The sequence below is a fragment of the Coptis chinensis genome, chromosome 1 (genome assembly GCF_015680905.1).
Source record: "Coptis chinensis isolate HL-2020 chromosome 1, ASM1568090v1, whole genome shotgun sequence".
Lineage (NCBI taxonomy): Eukaryota > Viridiplantae > Streptophyta > Magnoliopsida > Ranunculales > Ranunculaceae > Coptis > Coptis chinensis.
This window is the reverse complement of record NC_141456.1, coordinates 34,235,259-34,251,444: the sequence shown is the minus strand read 5'-3', so window position 1 is coordinate 34,251,444 and position 16,186 is coordinate 34,235,259. Positions and strand designations below refer to the sequence as shown.

General features: G+C 42.0%; 2 protein-coding genes and 1 long non-coding RNA gene across 4 annotated transcripts; 1 reads left to right on the top strand and 2 right to left on the bottom strand.

Moving 5' to 3' along the window:
• Positions 1 to 727: 727 nt before the first annotated feature.
• LOC147523619 (uncharacterized) lies at positions 728 to 3,558 on the top strand. 2 transcript variants are annotated; one of them, XR_015196730.1, is made up of 3 exons: positions 2,562 to 2,873; positions 3,034 to 3,104; positions 3,265 to 3,558. It is a non-coding gene; the product is annotated as an uncharacterized LOC147523619 (long non-coding RNA). The 2 variants fall into 2 exon arrangements; XR_015196729.1 differs by lacking the exons at positions 2,562 to 2,873; positions 3,034 to 3,104 and adding an exon at positions 728 to 1,049.
• Positions 3,559 to 12,287: 8,729 nt separating this feature from the next.
• On the bottom strand, positions 12,288 to 13,019 carry LOC147523618 (uncharacterized). Its single transcript, XM_086571692.1, has one exon. The coding sequence runs from the start codon at positions 13,017 to 13,019 to the stop codon at positions 12,288 to 12,290; it is 732 nt and encodes a 243-aa protein (XP_086427818.1).
• Positions 13,020 to 14,847: 1,828 nt separating this feature from the next.
• LOC147523617 (pentatricopeptide repeat-containing protein At3g60980, mitochondrial-like) lies at positions 14,848 to 15,732 on the bottom strand. Its single transcript, XM_086571680.1, has one exon. It carries the CDS (start codon positions 15,730 to 15,732, stop codon positions 14,848 to 14,850), a length of 885 nt encoding a protein of 294 aa, XP_086427806.1.
• Positions 15,733 to 16,186: the final 454 nt, after the last annotated feature.

Sequence of the window (16,186 nt, the reverse complement as noted above, 5' to 3'; positions counted from 1 at the left end):
TTAACCCATCGACCTCCGACTAAGCTCTTGCTTGTTTGTTTGTATTGTTTAAATTTTAAAACGATAACTTTTTTTTTTTTTTTTTTTTTTCAAAAACTTAATATCGATTTTCACCAAAACACCATTAAGTACATCCTTGCACTATTTCATATGATTTAGAAGAAGATTAGTGTCATCTAGTGTCTACACTAGTGTTAAATTGTTGTCTAGTGTCTACTCATCTCAATGTTCTGTTTTACTTAGCTTGATGATTAAGAACGAACTTTCAAATGTTTTCATTTGTCAATGATGACAAGGTTCCCTTTTTCAACCTTGAGTTTGATAAGATTAATTAACCAAGAAGACCACCTTTAACCAAGGAAAGGTGACTCGACTTGATTGCAAAAAGACCCTTTGCCTTTAGCACTTAAGACCAAAAAGAGCATATAAAAGAGACAAAAAATATGGGGAGGAAGATTAATTTTAGTGATAAATGGGTAACATAATTGTCATTAGCAATGTGAAAAGTTCAAAGATTGTAGAGACAAACTATTTTAATCATGACTTTACAAACATTTCTTTTTTATTTTTATTTTTAGTTTCTCCTTACCCGTGAATCTTATATTTTTCATATGGAGTGGCTATACACTTCATAAGTAGTATTTGAGGATTCTAGAGGGCTAGAGGTAAGGGTTGGTGGCTGAACTTGTAGGTGTTTGGAATGATATGGGGAATGGTTATGGTTTTAGAGTAGGAGGAGCAAGTTCCTTTATTGAGACATGAACAAACTGAATGGAGACAAGTAGTATAACTGAATTCCAGTTCTAAATATGTTTGTGGTGCTTTGCATATCTAGTTTCCCTACAATAATAATGTTTCTATTTATTGTATTATGTAGGTGGAAATGGCTACCCCAACCCCAAGCAGTGCTGCATCAGCTCCTTCACCTAGTGGTAGTGTGAGCCATACGCCTATCAACGAGCCTACACCTATTGATGCCGATACTGCTGCTGCTAGAATATCGTCGGATGAAGAAACAACTCCTACTGAAAGTGCTGATCCATTGAAAGGTAAACGTTCAAAAGTGTGGCTAGAGTTTGAAATTAAAAAATTAGGAGATGGAACCTCTAAAGCTTATTGTAAACATTGCAAAAAGAGTTTTGATCCTAGTAGTAAGTTGGGTACTACGCATTTGAGAAATCATTTGAAAGCTTGCAAGATAAAGAAACGTTCTACTTCGGGTCAAAAGCTTTTGTGTAATTCATTTAGCTTAAAATGAAGCTCCAAAATTAGCAAGTTGGAAATATGACCCACATACAAGTAGACTTGACTTTGCACGCATGGTTGCTAAGCATGATTACCCTTTTCTTATGGATGAGCATGAATACTTTAGAATTTTCATAAATGGTATTTGTCCTATGTTCAAATGGGTCTCAAGAACCACTGTTCGAGAGGATGTCATGCAACTTTACAATGAGTCAAGAACTCGAAGTTACAAGATTTTTTGATAAGTTGCCATCAAAAGTTAGTTTTACAACCGATATGTGGACCCCTCGACTATCAAAATATTGGTTATTGTTGTGTTACTTGTCATTATATTGATGATGAGTGGGTGTTCTTGAAAAAAAATCATTGCTTATCTTATTGTCCCTAACGCCACATAGTGGTGTTGTTGTTCTTAGTGAGGTTATCAAGACTCAAGCGTTGGCATGGAATGTTGATAGAAAGTTATTTACCATAACCGTTGATAATGCTTCTAACAATAATACTATGGTAGTGGAGCTCAAGGATTGGCTTAAGAGGAAAGGGGTTTTATGTCTTGATGGTAGTTTGTTTCATATAAGATGTAGTGCCCATATTTTAAATCTTATTGTGCAAGATGGATTGAATGTGATTGCTCCTTTTATTGTTAAGATTCGAGAGAGTGCTAGGTATGACAAGAATTCTCAGAGTAGGCATGAAAAGTTTTTGAATGCATTAGCTCAGACAAGGTTAACTGGGAAAGGGTTTCTATTGATGTTCCTACAAGATGGAACTCTACTTATGACATGCTCTAGAAGTGCTATCCGAAGTCGTAGAGCCTTTTGAGCGAGCGAAAGTTAGCTTCCGAAAGAGTGGGAAATGGGAACTAAAATTTGTGAGTGTTTGAAAGTTTTCAATGATGCTACACTTCATTTCTCTGGCATCCAATACCCAACTGCAAATTTGCATTTTAAATATGTTTGTGATATTCATCATGATATTCTTGAGTGGTTAGACTCTGATTTTTATTAGATCCGTGATATGGCAAAGGCTATGAAAGAAAATTTTGATAAATATTGGAGCGAATGTAATTTATTGATGAGTTTTTGTGTCATACTTGATCCTTGCTATAAGATGGAGTTTATTGAGTATGCTTTTACTATGATTTATGGTAAGGAGTCTGAACAAGAAGAAAATGTGAAAAATTCTTTGAATGAGTTGTACACCATGTATGCAATGTCCGATTCTTCTATGGTTGATGTCGGATCATCTTCTAGTCTGTTGAATTCATTTTAGGTGACCAAAGGGAGTTCTAAGATGGATGAAGGTTTCCAAAATTTCCGCGAAACAACGTTCGGAAAGTTCAAAAGTTCCGAAAACAGAGTTGGAGAAGTATCTAGAAGAAGATTTATTCCCATTTGATGCTAATGGGAAAGGTTGTGACATATTGGTTTGGTGGAAAAACAATGGTCCGAAGTTTCCTATATTAGCAAGGATGGCACGTGACATTCTAACAGTTCCTGTGTCGAGTGTTGCTTCAGAATCTGCATTTAGTTTCGGTGGTAGAATAATTACTGACTCTCGTTCATCATTGGGTGTTGATTCTGTAGAGGCGTTAGTATGTTTGAAGGATTGGTTGCCTAAACTTAATGGTAACTTCTTTCTCTTGAACTTTATTTAAGAATATATATATATATATATATATATATATATATATATATATATATATATATATATATATATATATATATATATATTCAAGAATTACATTATGTCTAACTTTCTTTATATCTTAATTCATTTATGCATTAGTACCGATTGTTGTTGGCTTGGATGCTTGACTTGTGATAGAACAACTTTTAGTCTCGACACTATGAAACAAGGTAAGAATAAGACTAGTAAGGTTAATTTATATTTTGTCTACCTTTTTAAGTAATTAGTGATACATATGTTTCTTTATATTTTCGTGAAGTATTTAATTATTTATTTTCAAATATAATATCTAAATGAGTTGGTTGTGATTTTATTTTTATCTCTATGCAGGTGTTAATGTGTTAATTGATTGGAACCGTTTTGGATGCGAAAAGTGTTGTATGGGCAGGGGCCAGATTTCTATGTTTATGTATAGAGATGATCTCTAGTTTGTAATAGATTTCTATGTTTGTAATAGGTTATGAGTGTATTTTCTTAAGTTAGAAGTATTTTCTTAATTAAGAGGTTGAACTGTTGAAGTTTGTTTAACAGGTTGATTTTGTGAATGAACTCAATGAAGCATGAACTGATGAACTGCTATGTTAATGTTAATTTAGTGTTTAACAGGTTGATTTTGATGAATAAGGTACTACCACAGCTTTTGACAGGTGGTTTGTTTAACAGGTTAATTTAGAACATGATTTGGACCATGAAATCACGAAAGCCCATCACGAAATCATGAAAGCCCATGTTTTGTGATCGGATCGGATATTATCCGATATCCGAATCGGATATCGGATATCGGATTCGAATATTATTTTATACATCCGGTCGGATTCGGATGTGAGTGACAAATTTCGGATTCGGATTCGGATGTAGGCATATCCAAATCCGAAACTATCCGTCTGCAGCCCTATATTCACATATGTGATCAACAACACTATGCTGTGACCAACAGTTATAATCAGAAGACTTGTTCGCTTATTAAATTAATAATACTCACAAGCTTGCTATCAATTATGTATTTTGATGCATGACTGGTGCTTTTGTTAACTGTTGAGGATCTGCTGCCTGCTGGAAATCAGGTGCACTGTGAAAACCCTGTTGCCAATTTTAAACCTGGACAACTTGCTTCAAGCATTCTCCCCGACGATCTCTCATCTTTTATGAAACCCTGGCCTATAATAGCATGGAGTTTAGGCATATCGCGAATGTTGTATTTCAGCATTAGACCAACTAAATCAGAAACGCGGTCAAGTTTACCTCCCTTACATAATTCAGTAAGGATAAGTTCATAACTACTTGGGAATGTTTCGTGACCCATCTCCGCCATTTTCGTCAATATCTCCCCTGCTTCCTCCCATCCTACCCTTTTTAGCCAGTCTACTAAACATCGAGATTATCATTGAAGAACTTGGTATCAAGTTGGTCTGTAAAAGCAACCGATCCAACAATTTCAAAACATCATCAATCCTATCTTCCCTAAAATAGGCATCAAAAAGAGTCCCAAAAGTAGTAGCATCTGCAACTAGCGATGCACTAAGCATCTCTTCGAAAAATTGATATGCTTTCCCTACCATCCCAATATCACAAAGCCTGCAAATTATGTTATTATACCCGACCGTTGTGTTATCACAAATTACAACCTATAAACTTACTGATCTCTATTTTCTCTCACCTCCTATCTTTCTTTTTCCTCTTCTCCTCTTCTCTTTTATCACCTTATTCTTTCTCTTCTCTAACCGCCTCTTGTCATCTGTTCATCTCTTTTTAATCTAGCGTCCCCTGTCCCCCCACATGTTGCGGCGGTTTTTTAGCAGTTAGGTTTCGCGAACCTGATCCACTGCAGCAGGTCTTCTCCTTCTTAAATTGCTTCTGGCCCACTTATCACCTATAATCTCCTATGTCAGGAATACGACCTCTACAGATGCCCCTCTCGGCCCCACAGACGTCGCGTGAACCCCCTGGTGATCCGCAAACAGATAATGGGACCAATAACCCCCTTCTCAACCTCTCTTCCTTTCGCGGTACGCCTTTCTTTGATTGGTTCTGTCACCTTCCCATTCTTTATTGACACGTGCTCCATCATTGCTTCCACATGTCTCAGGCGCACGCATATACGGCTTGGCTTTTCGAACTTTGATGCCCCACGTGTCTTATTTCCCATGGTCCTTTTTTTTGTGATTACTCTTTTGCCCCTACCTCTTAGACTCCCGCGTAAACCCCTCTCTCCACTCCCAATTCCACACTTTAGCCTTACGTCTTTCCATCTTCTTCTAGCCTCTTCAACTTTTTCTTGCTGTTCTTCACCTTTGTGTGATTTCCAAGCTCCGTTCAGGTTTCTTTTGAACTACCTCGTTGGCTTTTGCTGCCTTGCATTTTAGTTTGTCTCCTCCCTTTCTATTCCCTTCTCTCATTATCTTGTTTTGTTCGTTTGTGTCGCTGTTCTACTCTTTGCCCTTCGTAACTGGGTCCCCCATTGTTGCTTTCAATTTCCTCCCTTTATTTTAATCTAATATGTCGGAATCTGATTCGGCGAATACCGCGGCCCCTAGATCCGACGGGTCGGAGTCCAGATCTAGCAGACATACTGCGAACAGTCTGAATCCTCGAATTTTGACTCTTCCAGCTCTGTCGCTGAACCCTCTACCTCAGGAAGGAAGACTGCTCTTCCTCCCCCACCGTCATATCACTGTAGACCCAATATAGACGCAATCAAAGTTGCCTATGGCATTCTGGCTGACTTGGTCCTCGAGCATGTGCTCGGTGTCACCCATTTTCCACATTTGGTAAAGTCGCGGCCTGGTTGTCTCGTTGTTACTGTAGGTTAGATAGCGGCAGGCCTGCGTTTTCCTTTAACTCTTTTAGATGTCGAGGTATGCAACCACTTCAATATTCCGCCATGCCAAGGTATAGGTAACTTTTGGCGTGTCATGTATGCTGCGAACCATTATACTGAAACCCAGTCCCCTAAGATCCAACTCTGCGATATAATTGCTCATTTTTATATAAAGAAGAGTACCAAGTTCGGGAGCGTAGGGTACCAATCCTTCTGTACTCATCCACAGAAGAAGTCTTTTGTCCTCCACATCACCACATCTGACAAAGTGTGGCATTACTATCCGTTATATGTGTCCGGGGGTTTTATTTTTCGCGGACCTTCTATCAGAAGTTTTTCTAAGGCATCTCAGTTTTCTTAAAAGTGGTACGTACCGTCTTTTGCTTCGCATTACTCCTTTTTCACGTTTCTAACTTGTCTTCATTTTGTGATCCAGGCTGGAAACCTGATTCGCGATCTCAACTTTACGCCGGCGTTTCATCCGCAATTTTTCAACACCTCCGCGACTTGGGAAGTGCTCAGTGCGAACTTCTCGGTATTGACCCAGAAAAAGGTAACCCTATTTTACTTGATCCATCCTTGAAAAGCATCGGCGACTACCACGGTCCCCTCAATTGCTTGCAGCTCCAAAAGAAAGAAAACCCAAATCCTCCCCACACCCTAAAAGAAAGCCCCACAAATCCTTCAAATACACCACCAAGATTTACCACTCCAAAGTCGTTGCACAAAGAGCCGCCGCCGTTCAATCCCACTCCTCTACTCCCCATACCGCTCCCTCTTCGTATTCTGCGTTAGCTGACTGGGAAGACGATATTGTTCCTCCTCCTTCTACTGAGTCTGCCGCTGCTATCGCAACAAATAAGCTCAAGTTGTGGGACATTGACTCCGATGGTGACGAGGCTGTAGAAGTAGTGGCCAAGAGTCCGCCAGCGAAAAAGGCCAGGACTACACCTCTGGGCGTCTCTGTCCCCCTTGCTGCACCGCCACGGCCACAAGCTCCAGGGCGACGTCATGGGAAGGAACTCACTGCCTCGGGTTCCCTGCCCTCTGATAAAGTTGAAATCTAGCAACCTAGATTTAAGGCTAAAGATCGCGATTTAACTATCCGCGACTTAGCCTTGGACAACCCAAGCTGTTGCAGCGTCTCTGTTTTTTAACTCACATCTTCCCTAGGATCAAGCATATGGCGATTCTGGCTCTTTCACCTCTCACAGATCGGCTATCTATACCGGTTGGGAAAAGGTAGGTTCCTCTTATTTATTTTTCTTCCCAATCCGCTACATTCGTTGCTAAGGAATATTGTTTTTCAGTTGAGCCTGGACATTGGGTATGTGGTGTGCGGCTTGAATAGTACATTGGACTCTCTGGAGATCGCAAAGCAGGAGATAAATGGTCCTGATGGCTGGAAAATGAAGTATAACAAGCTGGAGAAGGATCGAGACAATCTACGCATCGTGGCAGTGAAGGCTCAGAAAGCGCTCCAGCAAGCTGAGGATAAGCACTGCGATTATGTATCGGGAATCGCTTCCAAAATGGAGAGTCAAGGGGAGGTGGGCAGGCTTTCCACTCAGGTTGCTGTGGACAAAGCTTTGAAGGATGCCGCTGACCGCTTTCGAGTCCTAGCTGAGAAGAAGATTGGCCGTGCACTGAAGCAACAGCTTGAAGAGCTTACTGCTGCTGGTCGCCTTCTTCCCCTGCCCCCTCCGGTAATTCTGCCTCCAGTTATTGATACTCAAACGATGGCGCCATCCGATTCTGCTATGCCTGTGCTACCCATATCCACTAATAAGTAGCGGTCACTTCCCCATTCGAGGATGATGATATTACAATTGTGGGGGATGTGACTGAGGTCTCTTCACAGAAGGATGTGTCTGAAGGCCAGCTGATGGGGTAGCATGAGCATGTCCCTGAAGATCAGAATGTTGAATGAAATTTGTAATTTTGTTCTTTGCACTTGATATACCTCGACTATTACTCATTTTGCATTATGTATATAAATTTACTGATTTTACGGGTAAGCCAGTGAGGTTACAACTCATGGTCCTTTGAACTTCAAATTTTACTATATTTCCCCCAATTTTGCAATTGAAAGCTTAACTCACTTAGTAGTGCAAAATGTCTTTTAACTTTTTACTTCATTTTATCTGTCTTTGGGTGGCTGTGAAGCCATGTGGGGACAGCTCAGTTTGCCCCCAGTTTGATTTGGACAACAGTCTGCGAAGGGCTCATCCCCCCCGCTGTCCTTGGATGGCTGTGAAGCCTGTGGGGGCATCTCAGTTTGCCCTAGTTTGATTCAGACAACAGTCCGCGAATGGCTCATCCCCCCTGCTATCCTTGGGACGGCCAGTGAAGTCCTTAAGGCAGCTTTTAGTTTGCCCGGTTTGATTCGGACTACAGTCCGCGAAGGGCTCATCCCCCCTGCTATCCTTGGATGGCTGTGAAGCCTGTGGGGCATCTCAGTTTGCCCCAGTTTGATTTGGACTATAGTCCGCGAATGGCTCATCCCCCCCGCTGTCTTTGGATGGCTGTGAAGCCTGTGGGGCAGCTCAGTTTGCCCCAGTTTGATTCAGACTACAGTCCGCGAAGGGCTCATCTCCTCCGCTGTCTTTGGATGGCTGTGAAGCCTGTGGGGCCGCTCAATTTGCCCTAGTTTGATTCGGACCAGCGTCCGCGAAAGGCTCATCCCTTTCGCTGTGGGGGCATCTCAGTTTGCCCCCCAGCCAATTGTGTTCCTTTGTTCGTATTCATAAGACATATGGAAGAAGTGCGCTTTATTATATGATAAGTAAACAAAATTAACAATCTTCATCTCATACATGGAATTTTTTTAACATTCTAATGTTCCAAGGTTTCTCGATCTTCACCCCAGCTAAAGTTTGCAATCGATAAGTTCCAAAGGTACCCTTTTCCATCACCACATAGGGTCCTTCCCAGTTGGGCCCCCGTTTACCCTCATTCTCCTTTCTCGTGGCTGGTGTAACGCGCCGCAGAACTAACTCTCCAACTTTGAAGGTGCGCGACTTCACTCTCTTGTCATATTGCCGCTGTAACCTCCGATGATATTCCTCCAAGCGTATGCATGCTATTTCTCTTTTTTCTTCCATGAGGTTCAGCTCATTGGCTAATATCCTCTCATTCTTTCCTGTTTCGACCGCTTTAGTTCTAGTCGTAGATTATGACTGCCTCTACCCCATACGTCATTGCGAATGGTGACTAATTAGTTGAGGTTCGCGGAGTGGTGCGGTATGCCTAGAGTTCGTGATTCAATTCGTCAGCCCACGCCCCTTTCGCTCCTCCAGTTTTCGCTTTATATTATCCATTATGATTTTGTTTGAAGATTCTGCTTGCCCATTTCCTTCTGGATTATATGGTGCTGAGAACCCCTGTTTCACTTTAAATGCTTGAAGGAACTCTCGCACCTTTCCCCCAGTAAATTGGGTTCCATTATCCGTGATGATTGTGTGCGGTAACCTGAACCTACATATGATGTTCTCCCAAAGAAACTTCTTCACATTTTCTTCCTTAACTTGTTGCAACACTACTCCCTTACCCACTTGGTGAAATAATCAGTAGCGGCCAACATGAACCTTCTTTTGCCATTTGCCATGGCAGCGGCCCAACTATATCCAATGCCCACATGGCGAATGGCCAAGGACTGAACACGTTATGTAACGGCTCTGCTGGCGAATGTATGAGTGGTGCAAATCTCTGGCACTTCTCATATTTCTTGGCATACGCTGTGGCATCTCTCTTCATATGTGGCCAAAAGTACCCCTGTGATATCAATCTGTGGTCGTTGGATTTATGACCGCCGAATGATTGCCCGATCCCTTCGTGTATCTTAGCCAAAACTTTCTGTATCTGCGGCGGCCCTATGCATTTCAACATCGGTCCGTTGAAGTTCCTTTTATACAAATCCCCTTCGAGCAATGTGTATCTTTGACTCGTTTGTTCCATCCTTCGTCTCTCGTGTCTGTCTTCTATTTCTATTCCCATCAGGAATGTTTTAATGGGTGTTATCCATCCTCGATCTTTGGCCGATTAAGTAAAACGCCTTCCTCCTCCTCAAGTAATTTGGTCTACTTAACACCCTCACTTCAATTGATCGACCCTCGGTTCCGGAAGAAGTGCGGCCACATAAACCAATGCATCAAGATATGTCTGTTTTCACCGCGGTCGAGATGTGCAAACCTGATCTTGTCAAACTTGTTTGCTTTTCTTTGTAGGACTTCTAGGTACTTCGCCATCCTCGGGCAACGGGCCATAAATCCTCCATTCATCTGACAAATTACCAAGTTTGAATCCGAGTAAACAGACAATTCACTCACCCCCAGATCTTTAGCAAGATCCAAACTTGCTATCACGTACTGTCTCATATTCATACTCATTATTAGAAGCCGCGAATCCCAATTTCATCGACAACTCTAGCCGATTGTTCTCCGGCATCACTAGTATGACTCCAATCCCATTCCCTGTATCTGTTGCAGATCCATCCGCGAAAACTTTCCATTCATTCCGCAGGTCCCAAAGATCCAAAGGATCGCGGCTTAGCTCCCCTTCTTGTTCCATGACCATTTCCTCTCCCCAAGTTGGGTCCTCGGTTGGAAATTCTGCCATGGCTTATGCCTTTTCTGCAGTTCGAATCTGGTATTGAATCTCATAGCAACTGAGCATCACCACCCACTTTAGCATTCTGCCTGATTTGTCTGCTTTCAACGCTTGCTTTAATGGCAAATTAGTTATTACCACCACCGAATGGGACTCAAGTAGGGCTTCAACTTTAAGGCCGAAAATATCAAGGCCAAAGCATACTTTTTATATTCTATTGTATTGGGTTTCGCGCCCGAAAGATGGTTTTGCTCGAAGTAAACCGCCTTTCTACCTTTTCCACCACTCGTTACTAGGACTGAACTCAACGTGCTCACGAAACTCCCGGATACAAAAACAGCTTTCTCCCCCTGTTCCGGCCGTGATAGCAAAGGTGTTTTTCCCAAATAACTTTTCAACTCCTGAAAGGCCTCTTCACACTCCGCTGTCCATTGGAAATCTGGTGTGTGTTTGTTAAATTTTAACTCATGGAAAGGAAAGGAAATAAAATGGGTGGTCCACTATGGAATAGAATGGAATGGAATGGAAAGGAAATAATTTTAAATGGTATGTGTTTGGTAAACTGGGGAAAGGAAAGTAAAAACTAGGGAAAGGAATAATCATGTTTGTTTGCAAAAGCTATGGAAAGGAATAATTGTATTGTTGAGTGGAGTGTATTAGTAGTAAGTTCCTATTTATCTATTTCCTTTCCTTTCCTTTCCACAAAAATTTCAGGGGTTAGCTAAAGACACAAAACCTTTTCCATTTGTTTCCATATGGAAAAGCCCATTTCTTTCCATGGGTTTTTTAAAAACTATGGAAAAGGTGGACCACTCTTATTTTCCTTTCCTTTCCATAGTATTTCCTTTCCTTTCCATCATAACAAACACACTCCTGGAGTTTTTCTCAACAAACGATACAGCGGTCGGCATTTATCCGACAATTTTGAAATAAATATGTTCAATGCCGCGACCCTGCCAGCTAGCTGTTGCACTTCTTTCACGTTCTGAGGGGATGACATATCTATCAGTGATCTAATCTGTTCGAGATTCGTTTCTATTCCACGATATGTTACTATGTATCCCAAGAATTTTCCAGAAGTTACCCCGAAGGTGCATTTCTTGGGGTTGAGCTTCAGTTTATACCTCTGCAGTATGTGGAAAGTCTCATGGAGTCCCTCTAAGTGTTCTTGTTCTGACATGCTTTTTTCCACCATATCGTCAATATAAATTTCCATCCCCTTCCGAATCTTACCCTCAAATATTTTTTCCCCTAACCGCTGAAATGTGGTCCCAGCATTCTTTAACCCAAATGGCATCCTCGTATAGCAGTAGGTACCACCTTCCACCACGAAGGTGGTCTTCTCCTGATCTGGCCCATACATCGCGACCTGATTGTATCCCATGGATCGTCCATAAATGAGAATATCTTGAACCCTTCCGTTCTGTCTACTAGCTCATCTACCCGAGGCATTGGGTAACAATCTTTAAGACATTCTCTATTGACATCCATAAAGTCAACACACATCCTAACCTTGCCATTCTTCTTTGGTACCGTGACCACAGTCGACAGCCATTCCGTGAACTCAACATCTCTAATTATCTCCGCCCCTTTCAATCTTGTAACCTCTTCGCGAATATCTTCAGCGTACTTCGGCCTCACGCTTCTCATTTTCTGTCTTACTGGCTTAGCATTTTCATTCATATGCAAGCGATGACAGGCAAACTCCGGATCTAACCCCGTAATATCTTAATCACCCATGCAAATATATCTTTATTCTCTGACAAAACTATACTAGCTTATCTTTCCATATGTCTGGCAACTCAGACCACACCAAAGTAAATTTCTCCTCGTCTCCTACCCCCAGGTTCACTATCTCAATCTCATCTAAAGTTTTCAGTCCAGGTGGAGGCTCGTATATTGCCGTTAAAGCAGCTTCCTGTAATTGCTATGCCACTCCAGTCTCCTGAGCCGCGCCCTCCCCCTTTATTCCTCGGATCATATTCTTTACTGTCACCTGGTGGATATTCTGCACGGCCACTTGATCCCCTCTTATCTCATACATCCCTCCATTTGTGGGGAACCGTATTATCTGGTAATACGTCAATGGAATTGCCCTCATTTCATGAATCCATCGCCTCCCTAGGATTGCATTGTATTGGGAGTTTGTGTCCACCACCATGAACCTGGTGAATACAGTCATCGGACCAGCAGTCAATGGTAAAACTAGTTCCCCCATGGGCTCGGTCATACTACCGTTGAACCCGAACAAATTCGTTTGTGGTGCTTTCATCTGGTCTCTATCGATGTTCATTTCCTCCATGGCTCCTTTGAATAGCAGATCCACCGAACTTCCGCAGTCTATCAACACCCTCTTTACTAGATAGTTTCCCATTGCTATAGTGATTACCAATGCATCTTCATGCGGTGAAATTATTGACTCCAGGTCCTTTGGGGTGAACATTATGGTTTCATTGTCCTTCGCAGTTCCATTAACTAACCGCAGTATGCTTACCACTTCATTGACCTGCCGCAGACTTGCTGTCTTTATGATCTTTTCGTGGTGTACATTTCTCCCAAGTGTTTCCCCGTTAAAAATAACGTTGATAGTACCTAAGATTCTTGCAGGTGTCGGCAACCTCTCATCTTGCCGCACCTTAGTGACGAATTCTCTGAGCATTCCTTTTTCAATCATCCTCTCCACCAACCATTTCAATGCATAACATTCATTTGTTGTGTGGTTCTAGATCTGATGATATTCGCAAAATGGTTTCCCTTCTATCTCTCCTGGCGTGTTCCGCGGACCTTCATAGTACTACAACCCCTTAATTAGCGACAAGATCTCCTCTAGAGGCCTGTTAAGCGGAGTTTGCTCTATCTCGCGGTACGGTTTTCTTTCCCGAATGTCCCTCCTACCACGATCACCAGTTCTCTTTGGTCCCCGACTCTGCCCTCTGTATGAAATCTTTTCTCTTTCCTCTCTTCTACTTTTATCCCTTCGGTCATCTTTGTCTATAACCTGTATTGCCTTCCCCAATCTCTTCTGTTCCTTTGCGTTTCTCTACATTATGTCCTCATATCGTATGTATTTTTCTACCTTCGGGTACAGAGCGTGCAAAATGGTGATTTCAATCTTGGAAACTGACTCATGGACTCTAGTTCCTTGCCTTAACCCATGTTGGAAGGCTATGACCGCTATATGTTCATCCAAATTTTCCACTCTCAGTGTCTCTTCTTTGAATCTACACAAAAACTCCCTCAATGATTCCGCGGACCTCTGCTTGATATTGAACAGAGCCGCGATATCGACCACCCTCCGTTTCTGGTGTATGAAGTGATCGACAAAGGCGCGCTCTAACTCTTCAAATCTGTTGATGCTCCTCGATGCTAACCTGTAATACCAGTTTGAGGCTCCTCCCTTAAGACTTGCTAGGAACATTATGCATCGGAGTCCATCATACTTACCTTCCTGCCATAACGGCATCTGTTGCCGGAAGTGATGCAGATGATCTGTCGGGTCTTCTTTCCCATCATATCTTTCAAACCGTGGTTGGCTAAACCCCTTAGGCACTTCAGAATTCTAAATCGAATCTGCCAATGGATTCTTATTGAGACTCGCAACTTCTTTCTGCGCTGCACTCTGGTTTACTTTCTCTGCACCCCGATTCGCTTCCCTATCTTTCTCAATCATCGCTTGTACAACCTCCAGCGTGATGCCTGCTGTTTGTTCCACGCCCACGGGTGGAAATTCTTCATTCTCTCCCTCCATTTCACTGCCTTGCAGATCCCTCCGCTCTGTTTCTGCCTGGGTGGACTCCATTTCTTTCCTCAGCCCATCATTCTCATTACGTGACCTGACTATCTCCTCTTGAAGGAGTTTGGTGGCATCCGCCGCCACCTCCGCTATCTCTTCTTCCCCTACTCCTTCTATCTCTTCGCTCGCTGCTTCTTCTTCCGTCTTTCGAACCACTTCTTTCCTAGGTCTTCCTACTGCTCTTTTTGCTATGGTGGCCATTTTCGCTAGTCCCCACAGACGGCGCCAAATGTGTTATCACAAATTATAACCTATAAACTTACTGATCTCTATTTTCTCTCACCTCCTCTCTTTTTTTTTCCTCCTTCTCCTCTTCTCTCTCTTCTCTTTTATCATCTTATTTTTTCTCTTCTCTAACCACCTCTTGTCATCCGTTCATCTCTTTTTAATCTAGCGTCCCTTGTCCCCCCACATGTCGCAGCGGTTTTTTAGCAGTGAGGGTTCCGCAAACCTGATCCACTGCAGCAAGTCTTCTCCTTCTTAAATTGCCTCTGGCCCACTTACCACCTATAATCTCCTATGTCAGGAATACGGCCTCTACAACCGTATCCATAGAAAATGGTTTTGCATCATTATGTGTTCCCTTTCTCTTGAACACTGAAAGTGCCTCTGAAACCTTCCCTAATCTAAAACAATCATTCATCATTATATTAAATGTTTCCGTATTCAATGTGCTAGTACGGGGTGGGAAGTGTTAATTCAACATCATGTCAAAAAGTAAATTAGCTTCAACAGTCTTACCATATTTTAACAGCACTTCCAATAACACATTCCAAGTTTTGGGGTATATCTTCATTGCACATTTATAGTATTCCATTGCTTCCTGATAAAACTTCATGGCTTCTTTCTCCATATCACGTTTGAGGTAGTAATCCACGTACGTGGCATTAACAACTCGTTCATAAATAGGTGCGCAACTACGGAGCTCATCAAAGAGCTGGTTTGTGCTTTCAACAACATTTTTGACTTCAAGGTAATAGGAGATGAGAAGGTTGTACATTACATCGGAGCAGTGCGTCGAGCAATCAGCATGCGCATCAGCTAAGAGTTCCTTGGTATCGGAGACACGATCAGCGGAAATGAGAGCTTTAGTGATGTGGAAGTAAATTGTTGGGGAAGTGGGAATGGACAAATCTCGAATCCAGTGGTAGACAGTAATAGCCTCGTCGACATCTTCGACGTCACAAAGAGTTTGGATGAGAATCTCGTAAGAGAAAAGTTCAGGTTGAAATGTTTTGGATTCGGTGAAGAAGTAGTCGTAAACTGAGAAGACGCCAGTGCTGTGCACGGACTTTAAAAGAAAGAGGCAGGTTTTGAGGAGAATGGGACGGGGAGTGAAGACGACGGATTCAACGGCATTACGGGAGATGGAAAAAGCATGATCGAGGTCACCACCGTGGATAACGGATTCGACGCGGAGTTTTGAGGTGTGGGGCGATTGTGATAAGGTAGATGGTCGAACATTATTAATCGGGCTTTGAGGGCGGCGTTGTCGTTGGGATAGGGCAGGGTGTAGGTGAATAACTTCTTGTTGTTGGGAGCAGTGGAGAGGATAGAGGAGTAGTAGCAGACGGCTCATGGCGGTGATCGTGGACTTAGGAGGAAACCCAAGATTTTGGATTTTGGATTTGATGAGCAATACATCCAACTTGGAGTGGAGTGCTGGAGGCAATGTTTTCAAAACCGAACCGGTAATTAAACGGATTTTTTGTTAAAATGGTTCAATCAGGTTCAATCATGGTTTGATTTGGTCGGACCGATTGATGTTTATTTAGCAAATTTTTTAATAATTACAATAATAAAATGAATAAATGCATGTTTTAATTCAATATTAATTGGTATTATATATCAAAACGAATTTCTTATACAAAAAACACATAGTAGCATGTTGGTTTGGAGTTTGTACTATCTGGTTTAGGTGCTTAGGTTCAACTCTCCACATTATCAGAGTTTGTACTATCTGGTTTAGGTGCTTAGGTTCAACTCTCCACATTATCAATTTTTCAAAAAAAAAAAAAAAAAAAAAATTAATA